We start from the raw sequence: 24,654 nt of genomic DNA, 5'->3' as shown, positions 1-24,654 counted from the left end.
CCGGAGCCAGCTCCCCTCGCAGGGACCCGCTGGCGTCACCTGCGTGCGGGACCAGCGGGGACACTCTCCGGACTTGGCCTAACTAGCTGTAACGGAGGGGGAGAGCAAAATCCAAACCACGTGCTCGGGCCCTCCGCTGAATCGAACGTGAGCCGTTTTGTGCTGACCTGCTGGCCCTTCCGCCCCAAAGCATCGGTGCTCAGCAGCCTCTGGGTCTTTAATGGCTCCCTGGGTCCTTCTGCACAACCCCAAGCGCACGGAGCCTGGCTGGGGGTGTGGGGAGGGCTTTGTTTCCTCTCCTGATGGTTTTATAGGGCTGCCTTTCGTTGCTTTGCTGGGGGCTGCAAGCTCTGCTCCAGTGTGGCTCACCTGCTGGCCCTGGGTAAGGAAGGGGGCATCTCCAAAGCAGACGGAGGGCAGGGGCTGCCGGCACAGCTCTGGCAGCACGGTGCCTCCGTGCTGCAGCTCAGCGCAGCCCCGGCTCACAGACCTCACCCCGCATCTTCGCCCCGCGGCAGCTGGAAAAGCCCCGGGCTGGCTGCGGGGCACGGCTGGATCTGTGCGTACGGGGCACCGCCGGGTGCGCTGCCGAGTGTCCCTGCCGTCCCCACGGCCTCCGGGGCCGTCCTGCCAGCTTGGTGTGCCAGCCACTGCCCAAATCCAGCGCTCATTGTGCCCACACAGGGGCACGAAACCTGGGAGAGAGCAGGGGCTCGGTGTCGCAGCGCTGCCGGGCAATGCTGTGCCCAGGGCACATCCGTGGGCTCCTGATGCCTCCTGGTGCGGGACACGGGGCCGAACCTGGGCCGAGACCCAAACTGGTGCCAGGGGCAGCCCCGAGGAGAGGGCAACCTGTCCGGGCTGGAGCCGAAGGCAGCGAGAGGCCTCAGCTGGCTCAAGTGAAAGCCTCTCTCTGCTGCGGCCCCCAAACCAGCAACCGGCGTGCTAATCAGGACATCAAACCTCCCGCAAACCCACGCGGCGCCGCTTTTCCACGCGGTAAGAGAAGCGACCGACCCCGGCCACTTGCCCAGCGCCGGCGAATCCTGCAGCCCCGAGGGCCAGCGCCGGCTGCGAGCACCTCCAGCATCGCAGCGTGGCGTCGGGAAGCAACAACGGATTTCCCAATCTGGCCGAAAGCTCCTCGGATGTGCTGGTGCTTTGATTATTTGACAGGCCATGTTTTTTGAATTATTCTTGTATAAATATTTATGCGTTTTTACAAGAACCACGTTTGGAGCAACGGGACACGACAGAGGAAGGGCCAAAGGGGAGTGGGCAGGACGAGGGATTGCTCCATCCCTGCCCCGAGGGGCAGCGCGCGGGGACGCGGTGCGGGCTGGGTGCTGACAGCACCAAACCATGGCCCCGTGCCGCTCACCAGGGGGGCAGAGCAGGGAGGGAGAGGCCGATAACGGAACGGGGGGGCTCGGGGGCGAGACCCTGCCCCTGCCCCTCGGATCCAGCCGACGGAGCTCAGGGGCCAAGGAGCCCACCGGGGATGCGTGCGATGGAGCCGTACGCTCCCGTGGCCACACTGCCACAGCCCCCCGCGTGTCCCACCAGCGCTGCCTCTGGGGGGGGTGCTGGGAACCCCCCGAGCCCCCAAAAACACCTAGGGAAAGGGAGAGGGGAGCTGAGGACGGGACGGGGGGGCTCCGGGAGGCTCCGCAGCCCCCACAGAGCAGCAGGGCCCGAGCGTGGCCACAGGGATGTCCGGGGGGGGCGCAGAAAAACCCTGACGCTGCCCAAAGCCTCCCCGGCCTGCTCCCCGGGACTGCTGCTGCGTTTTTGGGAAGGACGAGGGTGAGCGCCCCCCTCCCCTCCCCTCCCCCTCCCCCAGATGGGATCTGCAAGCGAGCCTCGCGTTTTCCGCCGAGCTCAGCAGAAATTCACCCAGAAGGTCAGTGACCAGAGAAAGGGACGATCCATCATTAAATAAATTGTTTTCATTTCCCAGGATAAAGGGGAGGAAGGAGGGGGGGGGGGGGTGAATTGGGACTGAAAAAAAAAAGAGTAAAACGAAGGAAAACCGCCCCCCCCCCCCCCCCCCGCTGTTAGCAGCCTTCCCCGCTGAGGCAGCTCTCGCAGGGCTTTTTACAGCCAATCTCTTAATGTGATTATAATAATTATTTCTTTACTAGCAGCCTTTTTATTTATTTTTATTTTTTTTTTTATTTTTTAAAGCCTCTTTTGAAATTTCGCCGGGGGAGCCAAGGCTCCAGCTGAGCCCTGGCCCGGAGGAAGGAGCCGGGGCCGGGGGAGCGTGTGAACGTGTGCGTGCAGGCGAGCACGTGCGTGCGGGAGCGCGCGTGGCTTCGTGCCCCCACCGCCCGCGTGTGTGCGCCCCGGGTCCCACGGCGCCAGCGAGAGCCGGTCCCCACTCCGTCCCCACTGGTCCCCGCTCCGTCCGCACTGGTCCCTGCTCTGTCCCCACTGGTCCCCGCTCTGTCCCCACTGGTCCCCGCTCCGTCCCCATCCAGCCCCGGTGCCCACGGGACCCCAGCCCAGCTGCAGGGTCCGGGAGCCCCATCGGACGCCCCCAACCCCTGCCCTCCCACTTGTCTGTGTGGTCCCCCCCCAACCCCGGGGCTGGGCTTTGAAATCTGTTGAAAGGAGACCGTTTTTGCCAAAATAAACAGCCTGTCATGTTAAATTACTCTCTCTTCCTCTCTCAGTCCCCTGCCTCCCTCTCCCCCCACCCCATCCTGTCCTTTCTGCTCGAGGCCGCTCTGCTCCGAGGCTGACTCCTGGCTCCCTGGGGCGTGCGGGAGGCTGCTGGGAAGGGGCAGCCCTCTTCGCATCTGCTCGGCCCCATCCCCGCGTTACGGGGGGTGCGTGTTACGGATGCGTGGCCCCCCCCAAACCCCCCAGCCCACGCTGGAGCAGGGAGCAAGGCAGAGCAGCCGGGTTCGGTCTGCCGGGGGCAGACGTGCCTCCCACGTCCTGGCCCCCCTGGCCTCCAGCAGCACCTCTGCCTCTCCGTCAGGCCCCAGTCTCTTTTTGGGGGGTGGCAACGGCTGGGAGGCTCCCCCAGGAAGCCCGGAGGAGGAGCAGAGCAGGAGCTGAGCCCAGGAGGTGATGCTGGGCCGCCCGCCCCCGCCAGCCCAGCTCGGAGCAGTGGCTGGACTCGAGGGTCCCGTCCCGCTGCGGTGCCTCTGCCATGACGGGTGCCATCCGAGCCGTCCCCGTGCCACTAGTGTTTTTTATGTTTTCCTCTCTCTTGCTCGCCCTCGCTCTTTTTTTTTTTTTCTTTTTTTTCTTCTTTTTTTTTTTTTTTTTTCCTTTTTTTTTTCTTCTTTTTTTTTTCTTCTTTTTTTTTTCTTCTTTTTTTTTTTCTTTCTCTTTTTTTTTTTTTTCCTTTTTGGTTGTTTTCTCTCTCTCGTTTCTAACAGAGTGAAAATTCGCAGAACCATAAAACGCAGGGATGGAAAACGACCTATTACCTCATCCAGCCCAGCCCCTCTGCCAGCGCCGGGCCGTTCCCTGCGAGCGTCCCGGGTGACTTGTCTAGACCAGGCACGAACCACTCCAGCGATGGCGATTCCAGCACTTCCTCGGGAAGATTATTCCATGGTCTAACTGACATTGCTGTTAGGAAATTTTTCCTGATGCCTCACCTCGAATGTTTCTGTGCTGAGTTTGAGCCTATTGCTCGGTTACCCGTCCTCGCTCTGCCCTGAACACCCCTCACTTCACCGTGTGTGGCCGTGCCTCTCACCTGCAGGCAGGATTTGCATCCTACGAGCCTCCCGCAGGGCCAGGCTCACCCCTGAAGCGTTTTGTTGTTTCCTTTGCACTGCATCAAGCATCCGTGGTCCTCCTGAGGCATGGCCCCACAGCCACGACCCACGCGGAGGGGACGGGACGAGCTGGTGGCTGACTCGAGACCAGTTTGGAGCCGCGAGCGGGGATGCGACTGGAGATCTTGGGGTGATGCTGGCGTGCCCAGCCTCTGGCTGCTCTGCCTTTGCTCCTGCCCAAACCTAAGAGGAAAGCCACGATGCCCTCGGCCAGGTCCCTCACGGGGACACGAGCTGTCCCAGTGAGCCCCACTGCCTGCAGCACCCCGTCCCACCGCGGCGGTGGTTGTGGCAGCGCTGGCCAGAAGAGGGTGAGCAGGGGGAAGACGGGTCCGAGAGCTCCCTGCTTGCCAGAGGTGGGGAGGGTCGTCACAGGAATCTGGGGGAGGAGGTTTTTCAGGCAGTTGCGTTTGGTTCCCGAACAAGCTTTGATGTCAATGATTTGCAGACTTGTTCTGGCTGGAGTTCCTCACTCTCCAGGGGCTGTTCGCCTTGAGTCGGGGGGGGGGGGGGGGTGTTCTTCCTGTGTGTGTACCCCTTTGAACCGCTATTATGAGCCCCGATCCCCCCATACCCCCCCCCCCCCCCGAGTCCCTGCTGCTCCCAGGCATGCGTTGCAGATTGGAAAACAAGCCAAACCACCCCGCATTTGCGAGAGCTCCCGGGGGGTTTCCAGGCGGATTACAGCAGATGCTGCAGCGCCAGCACGCCCGCTCCTCCTCTGCGTCTCCATCGTGGCCCCTGCTGGCAGCCCCAGCCCCAGCCGTCCTCCCGGGGGGCACGGCACGGGCTGGATTCACCGAGGGCTACTAGCCTTTGCCCTGCCGGTCCCCTCCACTGCAAATTCCTGCCTAAGAAAGCCTCTCCCAGAGGATCCTGAGCCGCTTTGCGAAGGCGGAGAAGGATTTGGGCTCACCTTGTCCTGCTCCTGGTGGCTCAGAGCCTCCAGCTTCACCCCATCTGTGCCCATCGGCCACTTGCGAGCCTCCAGCAGGGCCTGGCTCAGGCTCTCGTGGGGCAGCAGGGATGCCCACGCATCGGGTGGCACCACCGAGCCTCTGTTTCCTCCAGCCTCTCCCGGAGGAAGGACAGGGGGAAAGACCCCGGTGCGGAGGCAGGCAGGGAGGCGCAGGGAATCCACCTCCCGCACCCTCCACAGGGCGCACGGCGGCAGGGCAAAGCGCTGGGGAAGGGCAGGCAGGGGCTGCGTGGCTTTGGGGCCGCGTGGGTGCGCAAGGGCAGGCGCCCTGGGGACAGAGGGGCCCCACGCCTCACCCCATCCCGGCCCCCGTCTCCCCTTCACCCCTCTGCCAGGGCTGCTGGCAGCGTGCGGAGGAGAGCGGGGCTGCGTGGGGCGATGGCGTGGGGCGATGGCATGGGGCGATGGCGTGGCTCCGTCTCTCCCGCCCCAGCCGTCAGCAGCCGGGGTTTCCCTCCGCCCAGCGCCCGCTGCCTCCCCGCCCTCCATCCCACGGCACCGCGCTCCCACTCGCAGCCGGCGGAGCTGCGCGGCCCCAGCCATGGCAGCCGGCGGGTCCCGCTGGCGCAGCTACCTGGGGGTGATTGTGTCCCGCCAGGGGCAGCGGGTGCAGCAATTCCAGCAGGCGGAGGACATCCTGCTGACCCTCCTGGAGCACGTCCACGGCGCGGAGCCCCGCTTCCTCGTGGACTACTGCAGGAACCTGGAAGCCTTCGAGTTCACGCTCCGCGCTTCCGAGGACGCCGTCACGGTGGAGGTGCCCCTGCGCCTCGACGGCGATGCGCTGCGGGTACGGCCGTGCCAGCCCGGGGATCCGGGCACTTGTCACCTGGAAGTGCCCTCTGCGGTGACCGGCGTGGAGGACTGGACCAGCGCGGGTGAGATAGAGCGGGGAGGTGGCACGGTGCGGCACCTGGCACCGGGCAAAGTCCTCCAGCACCTGAAAGAGCTCCTTGTTTCGGCCATCGTGCACTGTCAGCGCCGCTTCCTTCTCCAGCCAGGTGTGTATGGCACCGGGGCACGTCCCCGGCTGGGAGCTGGCTCCCCGCTAAGGAAGGGGACGCCGACCGCTCCCTGCCATGCCCACCCTTCGCTGGGTGCTGGCATGGGCATGCTTCTCCCATTGATCCCTGCAATTTCCATGGGGAATCAGCGTGCTTAGCTTGCCCCAGCTGCTTTGCTCCTGGCTCTGCTGGCTTCTGACAGCGCCCAGCGCAGGCAGCCCCTGGAGGAGGCTGTAAGAGGGGATGTTAGGAGAGAAGAGGGTCTGAAAGTGTCCTACCCCGGCCCCAGCACGCCCACCATTCCCTCCTTCCTCCTCAGCCAAGTCCATGCTTCCTCTTCCTCTGCCCCTGCAGCCTGAGACCTTTCCTGATCAATATTTCATAGGTCACGTTCTCTGGCACGGCTCTGCTGCCAAACCGTGCAGCCCTGTTCTGCTGCCTGGGGCTTGCGTGGGTACCTGCTGTGCCCGCTCTGCTGGCCCGGCCCCAAGCCCCCCGGCAGCGATGCATCTCCTTCCCGAAAACGACCCCAGCGGGGTTTGGAGGTGGCATTCGCTGGGGAACCACAGCCAAACCGCAGCATTGGAGAGGGATGACTCGAGCGGGGTGGGACGAGCCCGCAGGTATTGCGGTTCACACCCAGTTCAGCCTGCGGGACCGGCTGCGGTCACCTCCTAACCTCCCTCCTCCTGCGATGTGGCCAAACCCTCCCCATCTAGGTGACCTCAGCGCCGAAAACCTGAAGGAAGATGCCATGGAGCTGTCCCTGTCGGTCCGCGGTGGCTGGAAGACCGTCCGCTTCGACATCGTCCCCGTGGTGAGGAGGCAGCAGGAGCCACTCAGGCTGGAGGGGCGGCAGCGCGACAGGGGCTTCCCCGAGGGCAGCCTCCAGAAGGCCATGGCGGAGGCTCACTTCATCCCAGCCTCTCCCCACTGCTGGAGGTGAGTGGCTCCAGCACGCCCGCAGCACAGCAGTGGCCCTACCTGTGCCCATCCGTCCTGGCTGGCAGCACCGAAAGGGTGGGAGAGCAGAGGCTCTGTGCTGCCAGCCAAGTGGGGGATGATTTTCCTGCCTGGGGGGGCACGGGAAAGCAGCCCCCGCGCCCTTGGTAGGGCCGTGCTGGCCTCCTGGTACATGGCGCGTGCCGTGCATCCCGCTGCTGCAGCTCGCCTGCCCGGGGCAGGCCGTGCCAGCAGGGTGTTCAGGTGCCAAAGGAGGCCCCTGAGCTGCTCGCAGGAGCTAAACCAGCGCACGGGGTGGCGGCTGTCAGCTTCCTGCTCGGGCTTCGCGTGCACGTTGGCCTCTTGACAGCAGTGGGGTGAAGCTGCAAGGGGCTGGGGTGACACCTGCCTTCCTGTCCGCACAGCCGCCCAGCCCCAAGGAGGGGCCAAGCGGCCGGCTTGCTCCGTGAGCGGGGCGGGTTTGGGTCTGTGGCCAAACCCCAGGCCTCTCGTGGGGCTGCAGGGCGGCTGCAGAAAGCTGCTCCCAGCTCCTCTCGTTTGGGGAAGCTGACCCCTGGGAGGGACCTGCCGCAAACCTCCGTGTGCCGTGGGGACCCGGCCATCCCGGCTGTCGAGGTGCAGCCAGGCTTGTGGCTCTAAATGTGGCCTCTGCTCTCGGGAACCTCGGCTCCAGGGTGCCAGCATGCGGCAGTGCCTGACAGCGGAGCCCTGGGTGCTGCAGATATCCTTCCCCCGCTCCCCAGCTGGGCCCCCACAGGGCCTCCAGCCTCCCTCAGCAGAGCCACTTTCTCTCCAGATCCTCGGCTCACCTCCCCGTCCTGAAGCTGCTCTGGGCAGTGGACACCTTGCAGGGGCCCCGGCTGGACAGCCTGCGCCTGCTGGAGCAGCTCAGCAGCCAGGACTGGAGGGAGGAGGACGGGAGAGCCGGCCTCTCCTTCGACCACCTGAAGGTAGGGGAGGTCCTGGCGCAGGCCGTGCGGTGCCGCGTGCCCCGGCTGACTCCTGGGCCCTGCTGCGGCTCAGTCGCTGCTGGGGACGGCATCGCTGTGCCGGGAGGTGGAGGCTGGGGCCGGCGTTTGCTCTGACAAAAGCCTCTCTCCCCACCGAACCTGTTTGTGGCACTCTGGGCACCCGGTGTCACAATCACGGTGTGCTCTGCCCTGTGCTGGCTCGCCAGGGCGGAGGTGGAGAAGGCAGCAAAGTCATCTCTTGACGAGGGAACGGCCCCAGCTGAAAGCAAATCCAACGGGCTTTATTTCATACCGTGCTCTTTGACATTAAAAAAAAAACCAGCACGGTACGTGTTTGTGCCTCACAAAGCACCTCCTGCTGGGGATCTGAAGGCGCAGCCTTGGTGGGGAGGCCGGGCTCCCCCCGGCACGGCCTGCACCCCCTCTCCCCACCCCACAGATGGTGCTGCTGTGGAGCACGGAGCTGTTTCCCTCGCCGGAGGACTGGCAGGACCTGGAGGGCTCTGTCTACAGGCTGCTGGTGGTCCTCCTGCGCTGCCTGGCCACCCGGCGCCTACCCCACTTCCTGCGCCCGGAGGAGAACCTCTTCCACGGGGAGCCCCTGGACCTCGCCTCGCTCTACCCGAAGGTGGAGGCCTTCGCCCAGGACCCCCCGCGCTTCCTTCGCTTCCACTTTGGCCTCCCCGCGAGCGCCAAGGGCTTGCAGGCAGACCCTGAGGTCGGAGCGCTCCTGCGGCTCCCTGCCGAGGACGGGGCGTACTGGGACACAGCCTATTTTGACATCCTGCTCAGCCAGGTAACCAGGGGGGGAGCGATGGGGGTCCCTGCCCCTCCACTCACGGTGCCGGGCACGGGCTTGGGTTTGCCCCCAAGAGCCCCCGGCCCCTGGCAGTTCCCGTTACCCGCTGCCCACCCTGCTGCTGCAGCGGGGTGCCCCATCTGCAGCCCGCGGGGCTTGAGCCGAGAGGGGAGCCCCTTCCCCTCCCTCACCACCCACGGGTCTGCTCAGCTGCAGGTCTACCGGATCGAGGACGACGCGCGCCGCTCGGCCATGTCCCAGCTCCTCGCCAAGGTGCAGAGAGAAATCCCCACGAGGAGCTGAGCGGGACCCGCTGCCACCCCGTCCAGGCGCCCCCTGCTCACCCCCGCTGTCCGCAGGGAGAGGGGAAATGGGGCTGCGGGGGGGCTCTGGGCCTTGTCGCCTGGGGAAGGGGGGACGCGGGCCCTGAAACTCGTCGAGACCAGGCAAGACGCAGGGCCGGGGAGCAGCGTGGCGCCGTGTCGCTTTATTCAGCAAAGGCGGTGCCAGGGAAGGAGCACGCGTCTGCGGCAGCTGGGTGGTGGTGGTGGTGATGGGAAGCACGGGAGGGGAAGGGCCCCGCGCTCGGGTCCTGCCTCCACCCCACGGGTCAGCTCACGGCAGGGCTGCTGAGCGTCGGGGCTGGGAGAGGTGGAGAGGATGGGGATGTGGGGCCAGGGCACCGGGGCGAGGAGCGACCCTCCGTGAGGGATGGGGAGGAAGGCTTTTAGCCACCCCTGTGCCGTGTCCTGCCAACACGCTGCTCTCCCACCTGGCACACGAGGATCCGACGCCTGGTCCCATGCAGGCACGGCCGCCCACCGCCACCAGCACGTGCCCCACTCCCGCGCACCCCGTGTGGCCCCGTGTGGGTCCCTGGGGACTGCAGCGCCTCCTGCCAGGTCCCCCGGTGGGCAGAGGAGCCCCCCCGGCTCGCGGCGCTCACAGCCTGCTCCGGCGGCAGCGCTGCAGGGCATCGCGCAGGGCCCCGAGCACACGGTCCACGTTGTCTTTGGTCGAGTTGTAGCCCATGAGGCCGATTCGCAAGACCTGGGAGGAGAAGGACAAGTTTCTCCCTGCAGAATCCACCCTGGGCTGTGCCCAGCGAGCACCGGCTCCCACAGGGCGTGGGGCGTGCGAGGAGCGGCGTGTGCACATGCTCACATCCCTGTTTCTTCCTATTTATCACTCTCAGTCATGGTAAAGACATGTGTCCCCACTAACTGTGCGTGTCGCCACTCGATGAGACGCAGCAATTCCCCTTTTGGGGCACGCAGCCAGCACTCAGCGTGCACCGGTCAGCCGTGGGGTACCCCACTGACGGACGCGGGCTGGGCGAGCTGCGGGGCCGGGGGGCGGCGGGAGGGGAGCGCGCTGCCCACCTTGCCCACGGAGGGCCCCAGGCCCCCGGCGATCTCGAGGCCGTGCTCGTTCATCAGAAAGGCCGTGATCTCCTGCCAGGCGTAGCCCTCGGGCACCCTGACGGTGGTGATGGTGGGCAGCCTTGCCGCCTGGTGGAGAGAGGAACGGGGCTCAACCCGCAGCCCCCGGCTGCCTCCCCGGCCCTGGCGAGCCCCGCGAGGAGCCCAGCAGGGCGGCCGGGGGTTCCTCTCCAGCATCCAGCCCCCCCTGGGGACGCTCCCAGCCGCCTGGCACCACGCAGCCCGGCGAGATGGGCTCCCCGCACCCACCTCCTCCTTCACGAAGAGCTCGAGCCCCAGCTCTCGCAGCCCTTGGCACAGGAGGGTGCAGTTGGCCCGGTGCCTCTCCCACGACCTCTCCAGGCCCTGGTGGCACAGAGGAGTCGGTAGGTCCTCGCCGCTGCTACCGGGGACAGCCAGGCACCTGCGGCTCCCCCCAGACCCTGCCGCGGCGCGGGTATCACCCGTCTCGGCCGTCCCGGTGCCCCGTGCCGCTCACCAGCTCCGCCAGCATGGCCAAGCCCTCCCGCAGGCTCAAGAAGCTGTTGATGGGCGCCGTGTGGTGGTACCTGCAAAAGCCCAGCAGCACCCGGGTGGGCTCGGCCCCCGCGGGGCGGCTCGTGCAAGCCCCCGGGGCTGGTGCCTGACTCTGCGAGGAGGGCGGGCGATGGGGAGGGGTGGCAGGGCCCTGCTGCCCCCGCCGAGGGGACCCACACAGGGGGGCAGAGCATTTAGGTGAGGAGGGGGGCGTTGGGGATGAAGGGAAGCGACACGTGGCGGGACGGCCTGTCCTCACATGCGTGGCTTGTCGTCGCAGCCCCAGTAGTTCGCCAGCCAGCCCATGTCCAGGTAGAAGGACGGGGGCTTTGTCTTCCTCCTCAGCATCTTCTCCCTGGCAAAGCGGAGCGCAGGGCTGGAGCCAGACCAGAGGGGAGGGCACAGCTCCCCCTTACCCACTGCCAGCCCCAAAGCAAGCATCGGGTTGGCACCGCTGCATGGGGACAGCTCTAGCAGAGAGCTGGCAAAGCAGGGGGCATGGCGGCCCCCTGTGCCCCCAGCCCCGTCGCCTCTCAGGGCCGCCCTTACCTTGCTCGCTCGCTGAATGAGATGGGGGCACTGCCGGGGGGGGCGCTGAGGACTTTCTGGGACCCCGAGTACAGGACATCGATCTCTGCACGAGAGGGACCGCACTGAGCCCCCGGCCCACCGGCCCCACGCTCTGCTGCCAGCGGAGAGCACGGGGGACATGCACTGCAGGTCCTGGTCGTGTTTGCCCTGCTCTGGGGGACGCACTGGCACCCCAATGGTCCCCCGAGAGGGACGGGGCCTGCAGCTGCAGCCAGGGCGGCTACCGACAGCATCAGCAGGAAGCGGCGGGTGGTGGGGCTGTGAGCCCTGACGTGTGGGACCCCTCTGGTCCCCCGTGTGCCCACGGCGGCACCGTGGCTCTCACCCTGCTGGTCCATCAGGATGGGTGCTCCCCCGAGCGACGCCACCGCATCCACGAGCAGCAGGCAGCCATGCCTGGGGGAGGACAGGGCTCAGCCCCACACCGCTGCCACCTCGCCCTGCCACCCCCTGCTGCCACCACCCCCCATGTCCCCAGCCCCAGCATGCCAGCATGTAAATCCCCACATCCCGGCCCCGGCAGGGGACGTCGGGGCTCACCGACCGGTGGCACAGCTCGCCCAGCCCCTGCAGCGGCTGCAGCACCCCCGTGGAGGACTCGCCGTGGGTGATGAAGAGCACCGAGGGCTTGTGCCGCGCCAGGCCCTGGGGGGAAAAAGCAGGGGGGTGAATGCTGCCGAGGGGCCGGCCCCGCGCCTGCTGCCCCGCAGCTGCCACGCACCTCCTGGATGTCCCGCAGGGAGAAGTACTCGCCTGGAGGCTTCAGCAGCTCGCGGACCTCGGCACCTGGGAGGGATTTGAGCAGAGGGACAGGGAGGGTTGGGCTCGCCTCCAGCCGCAAGGCACGGGTCAGGCGTTAACCGGGGGCCTGCCAGAAGGTGCCATACGCAGGGGGACGTCACCCCACCAAAAGCCCGGAGCCCTCTGCTGCCGCATGAGGCCACCGCCACCGGGGTGGGGACAGCAGGACCTCGGGAGCAGGCCACGTCCTGGCAGCCCCCCCGCAGCCGGGTGCCCGCAGCCTAAAGGGTGCTGCCCGGCCGTCCCCGCGTACCCAGCCTCCCGGCGATGTCAGCGGCACGCTGTCCCCAGATGCCGTTGACGGCCACCAGCACGGTGTCGCCGCGCTCCAGCAGGTTGAGGAGGGCAGCCTCCATGGCACAGTGGCCGGTGCCGCTGACGGCCAGCGTCAGGCGGTTCCGGGTCTGGAAGGCGTACTGGATGCCCGCCTTGATCTCGTCCATGACCTGCGGTGGGGACCGGCGTTGCTGTCACCCCTCGTCCTGGCCCCCCACGGGGTGCGGGAGGCGGGGATGGGGGCGCCTCACCTGCAGCATCTCGGGGTGCATGTGGCCCAGGAGCTGCCGGCCGCCGGCCGCCAGGATGCGGGGGGGCACGTTGCTGGGGCCCGGCCCCAGCAGTAGCCTCTGCGGCACGGCCAGCGGCCGCAGCAGCCCCTGGGGTGGCGGGATGGTGGCCATGGCGTGCCCCGCCGTGCCCCGCAGCTGAGCCCGGAGGAGAGGAGCGGCAGCCGCGGCCCGCTTGGCGCCCAGCACCGCCGTACGGCGCATCCCCTGCCAGCAGCGCTCCGCGTCCCCCCGGACCCTGACCCCAGGCTGCGGCACTCCCCCCGCCGGCACGGACTCTGCCCTGGCCTCCTCGTGGCCCGGTTAATGTGCCACCAGCACCGGCCTGCTGCCCCAGCACTCTCCCATTGGGGTTTCCCAAACGTCCACGAGCACGGCTACCGCTGCAAACGTCCCCGTGCCCCCCGTGTGACGGCCGCAGGGTGACGCCATGGGTGCCGGGGCTCACGGGGGCTCACGGAGGCTCCCCGCGTGCCCCCGCAGCCTCCCGTCAGCCCCGCCGCCCCCATGCCGCCGGTGGCGGCGGGCGGTGCCGTGGGGCAGCGCGTGCTGCCCGGGGGGGTCGCGGCGGGCACCGGTGCCCGGGCTGGGGGCAGCGGGCGCGGGAGCTGCGGGGCGAGGATGCGGGAGGGGGAGGATCAGGCCGGAGGGGGGGCGGTTGCCATGGCGCCGGTTGCCATGGCGCCGGTTGCCATAGCGCCGGTTGCCATGGTGACGGTTGCCATGGTGACGGTTGCCGTGGTGACGGTTGCCGTGGCGACGCGGGGGTCCCGCCCCTCCCCACGCCCTTGCGGCGGTTCCGCAGCGCGGGGCCCTTTTGGGGGGGGGGGGGGGATGCGCTGACGTCACCGCTCCATCCCCGGCTCGCCCCCCTCCCTTCCCCCCCCCCCCCCCACCGGCCGGCAGCAGCCAATCAGCGCGCGGGGGCGGGGCGGGGCCGGGCGGGGCCGCAGGGGCGGGGCTGACACCGCCCGCACCGGCACCGGCACCGGCACGGGCACGGGCACGGCCGCCAGCCCCGGCCCCGGCACCGGCCCCGGCCCCGCTCCGCACGGCGCGGCCCCATGCCGGCCCCCCCCGCCCGCGGCTGAGCGCAGCGCCCCGCCGGCCACGGGCACCGGGCACAGGTAGGGGCGGCGGCGGGAGGGACCGCTCCGCCGCGCCCGCTCGGGGCTGCGGCACCGGGATGCGGCCGCCGCCCCCCCCCCCTCCCCGCGCCGGGCTGAGGGGGTGGGGGGGATGGGGGGCGGCGGCCATGTTGCGGGCACCGAGGCGAGGCTGGCGGGGGGAGCCGCCCCGGCTTCCAGAAGGATCCCGCCGGGGGGGGGGGGGGTGATGCTCCCCGCGGTCCCCGCCGCACCGGCCCCGGTAACGGGCTCGGCAGCCCAGCGCGAGCCGCCTGCCCCCTTTGCCCCCCCCCCCCCCCCCTCCGCGGCAGGTGGCTGGCGCTGTGCTGCTGAGCCGTCCCGTCGTCGTTCCGCTCCAGAGTGAACGGCGGAGGCGGCCGGGGGGGGGGGGGGGCTCTCGGCACGGGGGGGGGGCGGCGGAGGGCGCGGCAAGGGCGAGCCGCAGCCGCTGACCTTGGGGGGGGGGCGCCGGGCTGGAGGAGGGGGCGGCCGCGGGGGGGGGGGCTGCCGCAGGGCCTCGCTGCTCAGCCCCCTTCTGTCCCCGTCCCCGCACGCCCCGCCGGGCCCCTCGTCCGGGCGGCCCTGGCCTCCGTTTTGTCGGGGAGGGGGGGGCCGTGGCCGCAGCTCCCCGTGGGGTGCCGGCACCCAGTGGTCCCCCCCCCCCCCCCGTGGTGGTGATGTCCGCAGCCTCCGGGGCCGGCTGAGGGTGGGAGAAGCCCCGTTACCAGTGCCCCCCCCCCCCAAATTTAAGCCGTGCAAGGTGCAGGTGACGCGAGGCTGCCCCAACGCCGTGTCCCACGGTGAGGAGGAGCGGGGCAGGTGGCCCTTGGGTGGGGGGGGGGGACACACAAAGCCATCAGCCCTGTGCTGTCCCCACGGGGCCCGGCTCGCCTCCGGGCGCTGCCCAAGCCCGCGCGGTGCCGCAGGGCGAAAAACTGCACCGTCACGGCCCCTCGCGCGGGGGGAGAGGGGATGGGGAGCGGGGGTGTCCTGCCGCCAGCGGGGTCTGGGGGGCGAGGGCGCAGCCCCGACACCCCCGGGGAGCAGGGGGAGCCCCGGGGGCTGATTGTAGGGCGGGTGGATGGAGGGGAGATGCTTCCCGCGGCCCTTGGGGTGGAGGCTGCGCAACCCTACCGAAAGGGGGGAAAAAAAAAAAAAAAAGCAATTCCTCTGGGCCTGGGTGACAGGGACAACACAGGGGCTTTGCCATCGAGCTGGGAGGGGCGGGTGGCCGGCCCCCGCTGCCTCACATCATGGGGGTAGCGGGAGCCCCGTGGGGAGGGTCCCCGGAGGGAGGGCAGGGACCCCAGCGGGGAGCCCCCGGCGGGGCGCAGGGCTAGGGAGGGGCGAGCCTTTTGTGGCTGCACCGGTGGCACCCTGCAGCGCCCAGGGGCAGGTTTCTCCTTGAAGGGGCTGTGGCAAGTCCCCACGGCGTCCCTCCGGGAGGTGTTACCCGCGGGTGGCACTGGGGGACGGGTGGCGCCGGGGGACAGCGCGCCCCATCCCGCTGGTCACCTTGGCGGTGGCAGGGTGGGGTGGGGCAGGGCTGGCGCGGGCGGCCTCGGGATCACGGGAGCCCTCTCTGGCTTATCCCTGCCCAATTAATCTTAGCCGATCCCGTTAATTGCTGCTCTCTAGCCCTCGTGCTCTCGGGCTGGGGGTGGCCGAGAGGGAGGTTTGCCGGGAGGGGATGCGCCGCGGGGGGCTCCCTCCGTGCCTCCCACCCCGATCCCGCCGGGAGCGGGCTGCTGGACCAGCTCCCAGCGCCGCCCGACTGCGCTATTGAATTTCTCTCGACGGCGGATTAAGCGGGCGCTGGCTGACCCTCCCTGGGCAGGGGCCGCGCTCCGTCTGCCAGCCGGGCCCCGTGAGCCGTCGGCCGGCCGTGCGAGTGGGGCCGGGGGGGGCTGGAAGCAGTGCTCCCCGCCGCCACGCGCCCGCCTCTCTCCGTAGGGTGCCGGGGGCAGCGGGCCCCGCCGGGGAACCGCAGCTCCAGGTCCATCGGGCTTCCCTATGGGGCAGCCCCATGGCTGTGGGGGGCTGCAGCTGGCCGGAGACCCCTGCCCCAAATGATGGGGAGGGGGAGGCCCGCAGAGGGGCTGCGGCCCGGCACCGGCCTGGCTCAGGCACAGGCAGCCTTTGTCTCGGTGCCGTGGCGAGAGCACAGGCGCGGGTCGGAGAATGGCAGCGCTGGGACCGCGAAGGCGCAGCGGGGCGAGGGGGAGGCTGCGCTGGCAGCCGAGGAAGCTGAAGGAAATGGATGGAGCAGCTCAAGGCAGAAAATGGAGCCCGGGCTGCTGCTCTGCAGCGGGCACGGGGCTGGGAATAGCGGCGAGGCAAGGAGGTGGCTGCAGCAGTCAGCTCGTGCTGGGCACGGGGCCTCCGGGGGAGCAGAAGGCAGTTTTAGCTCGAGGACGAGGCCAGGGTCAGGCCGGGGTGGGACCCCGAGCTGGCAGGACCGAGGGGCACCAGCACAGCACGTGGGGAGGGACGGCCGCAGCACGAGGCCACGCGGTGAGGGGAGCACCTGGGGAAACCTGCGGGGGAAGAAATGGGGCTGGAGGGGGCTGCGGGGGGAAAACAGCCTGGCAGCCCTTCCACCCAGCGATACATCATATCATTTTGCAGAAAAAAAAACCAAACCAAACCAACCCCCCAGTAAACAAACAAACAAAAACACTTTTTTTTTTTCCTCTTTCCTTTTGGTCATAGTTTATTGTTTATTGTCCCCACTGTCTGGCTGCAAATTTTCCATTGCACCATGAATATACCTGCCTTTGGGCAGAGCGCATGTGTTGTTATTTTTATTTTTTCCCCCCCTTTTGGGACCGAAAACCAAACTGACAAAACCCAGTTGTTTTCAAAGCGGTTCCTGTCTCTTGGGACTGTTATGTGGGTTTTTCTTTCTTCCACATTTTCCACAAACTGAGTTGCATTTTCACTTGTACCACGGGAAAGGCCGTCTTGTGTTGAGGAGGACCCACCTGCGTTGCTCTGGTCGCCACTAGATGAGGTTCAAGGAACCGGAGCCGGGCCAGTGCTTGCCCCGTGCATCTCCCGCAGGCACTGCCCCTTCCTCCGTGCCCCTGCTCCTGTGCTGCCCTCGTGCCTTCTCCTGCCCGCTCCCGGAGGCTTTTGGGGCTCTGCTGGCAGAGATGCCCCTTGCTTGGTGAGATAATTGATCGTTGGGTTAGCTAGATTAAGTGGAAAATAGCTATCGAGTGCCAGCCCTGCGGCGCAGGGCAGGACGTCGGGGCCGTCAGTCCGCACCGAGTGCGCTGACGGGCAAACAGAAATGTTTGCCATAGGGCCACAGAATTGCTCAGGTTGGAAAAGACCTCGAAGGTCGTCCAGTCTGACCTTGTCCGTCAGCCTCCTCCTGCCACCTGCCCTTGAGCCGAAATGTGCTGGTTTTCCTCCCCGTGGTCCTGCCGTGCAGGGGCTGGAGGCAGGAGGCTCTGGGGATGGAGTGGAAGAACTGCCCTTGGGGGCCGGTGTGATGCTGGCTGTGCCCTGTAGCCCTGTCCCTGGCTGCGGGAACCCAAAAGGGGTACCACGGGGCGCGTGGCTGGCGGGCCCTGGTGCTGGGTTCCCAAAGGGTTTAGTCCCACTGGAAACCCCGTCCTCTTGGCTCGATTTGGGCTCGGCCTTTCATCCATTTTTCCGGCAGGGCCGCGATGCGGGGATTCACACGCAAGCTCTCCTAACCCCCTCTTCTCCCCGCGCAGGACAGCCGCCGCTCCCCGTTAGCAGCACCACCTCCGGCTGGCGCGATGGCGGGAGCGTCCGTCAAGGTGGCGGTGCGCGTCCGGCCCTTCAACTCCCGGGAGATGAGCCGGGAGTCCAAATGCATCATCCAGATGTCGGGAAGCACCACCAGTGAGTACCGTCGTGGGGGCCACCCCCCTAAACCAGGGTGGGGGGGGATCAGGAGCACGCACGCCCCGTCCCCGCGCGGATGCGATGGAGGGGGCAGGGCTTTGGAGCAGGGATCGACCCCTCTTTAAATAACCGGCCGGAGGTGCTCGTGGTGGAAATGGTGGCCGCGTCCCTTCTCTTTGGCTCTGAAAGCCTCCAGATGGGACGGCATCTAAAATAACTCCCGCCCGCCCGCAGGGCTGGAGCTTCCTGCGTCACCGCCACCGGCGGCGGGGGAAGCGCCGGCGCGAGCCACCCCCGTGGCGCACACCGCCGGCGAGGATGCTCGAGCGTGACGTGCTGGGGGCGTCTGGCGGGTCCCTGGGGTGCAAGAAGGATCAGGTTGGGAGCGTGGCAGCCGTTCAGTCGGGCACGTCCCCCCCCCCACCCCCCACCCAGCGTGGGCGCCGCGGCCGCAGCTCCCAGCCGGCCCTTTGCTGACTGCGAGGTTTTTCTCCCCCGCGCCCCGCTGCAGCCGCTGGGCGATGAATCGACAAAGCCCAGGCTGATCCCCTTGGCGTGGCTGGAAGGGGTCTGTGCTCTGCATAATTCATTCGGCGTAATTCATTAAGCCCCGCCGGGCGCAGGGGGTGGCTGGGGAAGGGAGATGAGGAGGAAGGAGCCAGCCCTTCTCTGCAGCCCTTTTTTCCCCCAAATTTCCAGCCGCCCGCCCCCTTTGGCTCGCGGTGGCCACCCACCCACCCACCAACACTGCTGCTTTGTTCCTGCGGCGGTGCTGCAGGGACGGGGGGGGGGGGGACACCCCGGCTTCCTTCCCATGAGCCCATTAATATTCCCCGGCTGGAGCCGCGTCCCCCAGGGCGAGCGCGGCGCTGAATGGCAGGGGTCTGGGAGCCGGGGGCAGGAGGAGCCCGGCTGCGGTGCTGCCAGCCCAGGCGTTTTTCCAGGCATTCCCCCCTGCCCCCCCCCCCCAAACATTTGCTCTCCAGGGCTTCATTCTAGCCTGAGGCCTTGTGAGATGTTAGTTGTCATGGCAAAGCACAGGGATTTAAAATATGATGATGTTTTTCTCTCTGCGTGGTTTTTCTCCTTTATCCTGCTCAATACTTGTCCCTTGTTTGTCACAAAGCCCAGGGATATCTCCAGATGTTTTCCTCCTCCTCCTCTCATCTCTCTTTCCTCCCCACCTCCTTTTTTCCCCTCCCCTTTGGCCAGCTGTGTGAAACCCCGGGGGTCCCCACACACAGGTGGGGTTCAAGCAGTAACAGGAAGGGCGGTGGGGGAAAGCCCCCCGGCAGCGTCCATCCACTCAGTGGCAAATAACCAGAAAAGAAAGGGGCACAGAGAGTGCCTCAGCTTCGGGGACGGGAGGGGAGACGCAGCGGGTCGTGGCACGCTTCCTCTCCTCCATTTCCCAGCCCCGTGCAGGCTGGGGACTTGCCCCCCCCGGCAGCTGGGCGGCCACAGCTGGGGCTGCCAGGCACCCGGCGCCGCTCGGTGCCATCCCCGGCCCCTCCTCAGCCCCGTGCCCGGCACAGACGGCACCGGTGCCGGCAGCAGCCTCCCCAAGCCGGCCCCTTCCCGTTGCTGCCCCCGCACGTCTGAGGCTCCCATCCACCCCTCGGCTTCCCCCCGGGGCAGTCCCAAAGCGCCACGAGGCCGTCGGCCCCACAACGTGCACATCTGGCCGGGAGGCAGCGGAGATGCTCTGCCTGCCCCTGCAGCCACCTCTGCCCAGAGGGGCCCCGCACGTGGGTGGGTGATCCCCGGCCCCAGGGGAGGCACGGTGCCACCCAGGTCCGCGTCTCGACAGGGACCTGCGCCTGGTGGCGGCTCAGGGGGTGTCTGAGCCCCTTCTCCTGGAGGCGCAGCCTGGGCTGTGGCCGTGAGCTTTGGCTGCCGGCAGCTCCCTGCTGCGGTTTGTGGTCCTGACCCTGCTTTCTGCCCTGCTGGCCTTTATAGCCGCCCTCTGGCTCTGGTCCGGCTGCAGACGTACAGCTCAGCGGCACCCTGTCTGTCCTGGCCAGCGTCACCCTGTCTGTCCTGGCCGGCGCAGGACCCTGCACGCGGCGAGTGCGTGTTGGCGTGCTGGGACCAGGAGCGGTGGCAGCTCTCCTCCCGTCCCCTTTCCTCCTGTCCCCTCGCCTCTTCTGTCACCTTCGTGGTCAAGGGCATGCTTGTCCACCCGATACGGCCGAGCCCGTTCCCTAGCGACCCTGGCACTCGTGGGCAGGCTTCATCATTAATTTAGGACCCAGCCTGTACGGAGCGCAGGAGAACAAGTAGTGTTTTCTTCCCCCAACCATCCCGAGCAGGAGTGCGCTGGGTCGCCGTGTGCCTCGGTGCGGGCAGGCCACGCTGCTGGCGTGCTGGGGGGGGGTGCGGATGGACACGCAGCAGGACAGCAGCCGAGCATCCCGCCCTGGGGCAGACGACGTGGTACGGGGTGAATTCGTGCGGCTCCTCCAGCTGCTCGGCAAAGCCCCAGCGCCGTGGCGGTGGCTGGGAGCACCCTGGTCCTACTGCCACCTCCGTGCCCTGGCAGGCCCTTGCAGGGAGCCGAGTGCTCCTCTCGTGGGCACTGCGCCCCCCAGCCCCCCCATGCAGCCCGGCCGGGGCCGTGGCACCCCTCCCGACCCGCAAGGGCGTTTCAATGTCACCGGAGATGGCTGAGCGCCGCGTCCCGTGACTGCCCTGCTGCTTTGGGTTTCTTCTGACGCATCTCTCCGAGTGCCTGTTATTTCAGAAAAAAACATCATAAACACTCTACGGGGTGGGGAGAAAGGGAAAAAAAAAAAGGCATCGGACGAGTGAGAAAGAGAAGAGATGCAGTCTCCAATTTCCATGGCAACGTCCTTTTCACCAGGGGATGGGAAAAAGCAGGCTCTTGTTTCCGCTGGCGGTGTAACACAGGGCATTAATCACCCTGCTGCTGCGGGGAGATCAGGTACTGAAAATAAAACACGGAGCGAGCAGGAGGCAGAGCCCCCCGCGGCTGCTCCTGCCCCACTCGTGGCCCCCACGTAGGGCTGTGGGGCCGGGGAGGGCTGGGACCTCCGTGCCCGGGGCTGTCCCTGCGGCGCTGCTGCGGGTGCGTGGTGGAGCAGGAGGCAGCCCAAGGGAAGGAGCAGCCTCCCTGCGCCACGCTCGCCGGGGCGTTTTGGAGAGCCTTTGCCCTTCTCCCTGGCCCCCACGGTGGAGCTGGAGGGACCCCGTCCTGATTTCCAGCCCGCAGGGAACTGTTTGGGACCAAGCCCGTCGCAGCCTGCCCAGGATGCAGGAGGCGATGGTGCCGCCTGGTCTCCTCACATCCCTCTCTCTGTCCCCAGCCATCCTGAACCCGAAGCAACCCAAAGAGACACCAAAAAGCTTCAGCTTTGACTATTCCTACTGGTCCCACACCACGGTAAGCAGCGGGGAGCCAGAGCCTGGCTGGAGCCCGCAGCTGGGCTGGGATGCAGCAGGATGACCTCCTCTGATCGCTCCTCTCTCCTCTCTGCAGCCTGCAGACATCAATTATGCATCCCAGAAGCAGGTGTACCGGGACATTGGCGAGGAGATGTTGCAGCATGCCTTCGAAGGCTATAATGTCTGTATCTTTGCCTACGGGCAGACAGGGGCTGGAAAATCCTACACCATGATGGGGAAGCAGGAGAAGGACCAGCAAGGCATCATCCCACAGGTACCGCCTGCAGAAAGGCTCCCGCTAACCTGAGCGGGGTGCCCGAGGGAGAAGGGTGGTTGGGAGGGAAGGAGAAGCGGGGGAGACGAGCTGCAGGTCAGGGGGCACCACAGGGAGCTTCACCCAGGCCCCAGGGCTCAAGGTGGGAGGAGCAGAGGTTTGGTCGGGCTGTGAGGCGGGTGTTCATGTGAGCAAGGGACCGTGCCCAAGTCCCTACAAAGCGGGGAGAGGCTCTGCGGGTGCTGGTCCCCTCCACATTATCAGGGGCCTTTCATGCCACCCCGCCAAGAGCTGTCCCATCGCTGTTGCTCTGGCTTTTGGGGCAAGAAGGTGGAAATCTTCTTGGCTTGGCTGCCCCAGAGTGGAGCATCCCTCTGCTCAGGGACTGAGCAGCCTGGCTCTTTCCCCCGCAGCTGTGTGAGGACCTTTTCTCCCGAATCAACGACACGACCAACGACAACATGTCCTACTCCGTGGAGGTAAGGCACCGCGCCTCCTGCCTGCTCCGGCCCGAGCCTCCCGGGGGCGGGATGGGTTGGTGGAGGCCTGGCGTGATGGCAGCGTGCGCCCGGCCCTGAGTTACTTCAGAGTGAAACCCAGAGCCCCGCGCGTGCTGTCCCTAGGTGAGCTACATGGAGATATACTGCGAGCGGGTGAGAGACCTCCTGAACCCCAAGAACAAGGGGAACCTGCGGGTGAGGGAGCATCCCCTCATGGGCCCCTATGTTGAGGACCTCTCCAAGCTGGCTGTGACCTCCTACAATGACATCCAGGATCTCATGGACTCAGGGAACAAGGCCCGGTGAGTCGGGGAGCAGGAGAACACCAGGATCTGAAGGGCTTCCAGATGTCCCCAAAGAGTCTCCCCAGGCACCTACACGTGGGCTGAAGCTTGTGTCCCTGGTGCTGTGGGCAGGGCCTGAGGTCCCCAGGCGAGGCAGGATGTGACCCGATTTGATCGGTCACTCCTGGAGCCCAGAGTCCTCTCGTGGCCACAGTGGCCTTCCCATCACCTTCCCTGTCCTGAACCTGTCCCCAGCCGCTCTGGTGTCCCCTGCAGAGTGTCACACCTTCTGCCCTCCTCTCCCCGCAGCACGGTGGCTGCCACCAACATGAACGAGACCAGCAGCCGCTCACACGCCGTCTTCAACATCATCTTCACCCAGAAGCGACACGATGCCGAGACGAACATCACCACTGAGAAGGTGAGGGCAGAGCCCCAGGGGAACGCTGCAAGGGCTCCGTGTGCCACAGCGCCTGGGGGGACACCGTGTGGCTGGTGGGGGGCTGAAACATGATGGGGTTAAGTCCCAGCCACACGCTGGGCTCCCAGACCGCTGTGGAGGGACATCTCTGGCCCCATGTGGCCACTGTCCCTTCTGGCAAGAATGCGAGCCCTGCTTCTGGTCAAACCCGCCTCCGCCTCCAGAGCAGGCTCACGTTTGCTGAAGGTGTTTTCTCCCACCTTGCTGACGGCGCAGCTCCGTGGTGGGGGGCCGTTTGCCCACGCGCTAGGCGTGAGCCGAGCCCACCACAGCTGCTGTCTGTGCCTGCAGGTCAGCAAAATCAGCCTGGTGGACCTGGCTGGGAGCGAGCGAGCTGACTCCACCGGTGCGAAGGGCACGAGGCTGAAGGTGAGAGTGTGGCGTGGGTCCGGCAGGCAGTCCCTGGGTGCCGCTTGTCCTTTCCCTGCCTGATTCCTTGCACGCTAGATTGGAAACTGCCACATCCTCAGCGGTGTTTTGTCTGAGAGTTGTCCAGTGCCGGTGCCAGCAGGGTCCGCAAGCCCCAGCTGGGAGGTGCTGGTTGCCCAGTAAGACCAGTTGCTGGTTGCCCACCCTGTGCTGGGGCTTCTCCATCCTCTCGGTGCACCGGGCTTTAGCGCTGCTCTGAAACAGGGCCTGAGGATCTGGGCTTTTGGTCTCTCCACCAGGAAGGAGCAAACATCAACAAGTCCTTGACCACACTGGGGAAAGTCATCTCTGCTCTGGCCGAAATGGTAGGTACCTGGAGGGGGGGTGGGACGCCCAGCTATCCAGGGTGGAGCACCCGAGCTCCCAGCTCCCAGAGATGGAGCACCTGGGGGCCTGTGCTGGGTGAAGAGGAGGGGAGTAGCTCGCTGTCACCTCCCTCCCCCCTGCTCTCTTCTGCTTGCAACAGAGCTAAACAGTCTCTCCGCTTTCTTTGCAGGATTCAGGGCCAAATAAGGTACGTGCTCGGGCAGGGCTGGGTGGATTTGGGTTTACAAGGGTGGAAGTGGGTTGCGGGGTGGTTTGCAACGAGCCCTTTAGGGGTGAGGTGCCACCTGGGCACCTGTGGGCTGGGCAGATCCCTTTGTGTCCTGGTTGCTGCACAGCCCTTGTTAGACACCTCCCGGCAGAGCCGTCCCCCATCGGGGATGCCCGCTGCTCAGCCCAGTGCGGCTGGGGACAGCGCTGGCACCGGCCGCGGTGTTTGCTTGGAGGAGAGCGAGCAGCCTGGCAGCCCATCCCTCTGCTCCCTCTCCCCAGAACAAGAAGAAGAAGAAGACGGATTTCATCCCCTACCGGGACTCGGTGCTAACCTGGCTGCTGCGGGAGAACCTGGGTGAGGACACGGGTGCAGGGCTTGGCGGGGGGGCATGGCAGGGGGTGGCGGCCCCCGCAGGGACAGCCGCCTGCTGAAGCCTGGCATCTCTCCGGGCAGGGGGCAACTCCAGGACCGCCATGGTCGCTGCGCTCAGCCCCGCCGACATCAACTACGACGAGACCCTCAGCACTTTAAGGTAGGCTCTGGATGGAGAGCTAGACGAGGGCACGGGAGGTTTTGGGACCCAGCTGCTCAGGGTAGTGCCTCTCCCCAGGTATGCCGACCGCGCCAAGCAGATCCGCTGCAACGCCGTCATCAATGAGGACCCCAACAACAAGCTCATCCGGGAGCTGAAGGATGAGGTGGCCCGCCTGCGTGACCTTCTCTACGCCCAGGGTCTCGGGGACATCATTGACAGTAGGTACCGCGCCAGGGCGGCGCTGGGCAGAGGCAGGCTGGTGTCTCGGAGGGGACGTCCCCAGAGCCACCCCGTGTCCTGCCCTGCGCCTCAGCCATCTCGTCATTCTCCCTGCCATGCAGCAAGGGGCACGGCTGCGCCCCCCCACTGCCACCACCCCCGTTGGGACACCTCTGGCGGGCCCTGCACGCACATGTGCCATCCCGGAGGAGCTGCTTTGCCCCAGCAGCCCTCTTGCCCCCCCCCATTTCCCACTGCCAGCATCCCGCAGGGCGCCCGGCCAAGGCGCCAGGAGGATGCTCGGGGTCCGTGTCCTCTCCTCCCCGTGTTTTCAGGCTGCCATGAATCCTACCGAGATGAACCCACTCTTGTTCTGTTTTCTTTGTCTTCCCCCCTGCTCCCTGCCCTCTCTCTCTCTTAGCCCATCCTGCTGCGGAAGGATCCAAATGTGTGTATTCCCCATCACTGGTATTCTGTGTTGCTTCTCTGCTTTTGGGAGGCTCAGGCTGTGCCGAGGAGCATGCGTGCAGCATGGGAAAGGGCAG

The 24,654-nt window shown here is 66.8% G+C and overlaps 3 protein-coding genes across 37 annotated transcripts in view; 2 read left to right on the top strand and 1 right to left on the bottom strand.

Moving 5' to 3' along the window:
- Window positions 1–5,002: 5,002 nt before the first annotated feature.
- On the top strand, window positions 5,003–9,742 carry MAB21L4 (mab-21 like 4). The gene is given in 6 exon segments (XM_013186061.3): window positions 5,003–5,289; window positions 5,291–5,783; window positions 6,506–6,728; window positions 7,546–7,699; window positions 8,160–8,516; window positions 8,730–9,742. Coding segments are annotated over 6 exon segments (1,449 nt in total). The 5' UTR covers window positions 5,003–5,160; the 3' UTR covers window positions 8,823–9,742.
- On the bottom strand, window positions 8,980–13,047 carry AGXT (alanine--glyoxylate aminotransferase). Of its 7 annotated transcripts, none has more exons than XM_067002436.1 (11): window positions 12,397–13,044; window positions 12,123–12,315; window positions 11,790–11,936; window positions 11,613–11,713; window positions 11,394–11,464; window positions 11,027–11,111; window positions 10,737–10,853; window positions 10,440–10,509; window positions 10,211–10,306; window positions 9,902–10,030; window positions 8,980–9,569 (listed from the first exon to the last, which is right to left on the bottom strand). In XM_067002436.1, exons 1-11 carry the CDS (start codon window positions 12,637–12,639, stop codon window positions 9,247–9,249), a joined length of 1,575 nt encoding a protein of 524 aa, XP_066858537.1. In that variant the 5' UTR covers window positions 12,640–13,044; the 3' UTR covers window positions 8,980–9,246. The 7 variants fall into 7 exon arrangements, with proteins under 7 accessions (XP_066858537.1, XP_066858538.1, XP_047933335.1 ...); XM_067002437.1 differs by having other exon boundaries at window positions 11,609–11,713; window positions 11,790–11,854; window positions 12,397–13,037; XM_048077378.2 differs by having other exon boundaries at window positions 10,737–10,832; window positions 12,397–13,029.
- Window positions 13,048–13,404: 357 nt separating this feature from the next.
- Window positions 13,405–24,654, top strand: part of KIF1A (kinesin family member 1A) — a 37,861-nt gene continuing 26,611 nt past the window's right edge. For 12 of the 29 annotated variants that reach the window (XM_067002140.1, XM_067002149.1, XM_067002134.1 and 9 more), the window contains exons 1-14: window positions 13,405–13,562; window positions 17,291–17,441; window positions 20,771–20,847; window positions 20,944–21,123; window positions 21,537–21,602; window positions 21,747–21,925; window positions 22,217–22,328; window positions 22,680–22,757; window positions 23,057–23,122; window positions 23,314–23,331; window positions 23,634–23,709; window positions 23,809–23,887; window positions 23,966–24,108; window positions 24,531–24,557. In XM_067002140.1, coding sequence (XP_066858241.1) covers window positions 17,336–17,441; window positions 20,771–20,847; window positions 20,944–21,123; window positions 21,537–21,602; window positions 21,747–21,925; window positions 22,217–22,328; window positions 22,680–22,757; window positions 23,057–23,122; window positions 23,314–23,331; window positions 23,634–23,709; window positions 23,809–23,887; window positions 23,966–24,108; window positions 24,531–24,557 — 1,207 coding nt within the window. In that variant the 5' untranslated portion in view covers window positions 13,405–13,562; window positions 17,291–17,335. The remainder of the gene's footprint in view (window positions 13,563–17,290; window positions 17,442–20,770; window positions 20,848–20,943; window positions 21,124–21,536; window positions 21,603–21,746; window positions 21,926–22,216; window positions 22,329–22,679; window positions 22,758–23,056; window positions 23,123–23,313; window positions 23,332–23,633; window positions 23,710–23,808; window positions 23,888–23,965; window positions 24,109–24,530; window positions 24,558–24,654) is intronic. The other 17 variants (XM_067002160.1, XM_067002159.1, XM_067002158.1 and 14 more) reach the window with 3 other exon arrangements.

The sequence above is a fragment of the Anser cygnoides genome, chromosome 9 (genome assembly GCF_040182565.1).
Source record: "Anser cygnoides isolate HZ-2024a breed goose chromosome 9, Taihu_goose_T2T_genome, whole genome shotgun sequence".
NCBI classification, from domain to species: Eukaryota; Metazoa; Chordata; class Aves; order Anseriformes; family Anatidae; genus Anser; species Anser cygnoides.
This window is presented reverse-complemented; position numbering and strand designations above follow the sequence as displayed.

Coding starts and splice junctions, on each gene's coding strand:
- AGXT (XM_067002436.1), bottom strand. CDS start 12,639: ATGCGCCGTACGGCGGTGCTGGGCGCCAAGCGGGCCGCGGCTGCCGCT. Junction 11,714..11,789: donor CCCTGCGGGACATCCAGGAG/GTGCGTGGCAGC, acceptor TTTTCCCCCCAG/GGCCTGGCGCGGCACAAGCC. Junction 10,854..11,026: donor TCATTCAGCGAGCGAGCAAG/GTAAGGGCGGCC, acceptor GTCTGGCTCCAG/CCCTGCGCTCCGCTTTGCCA.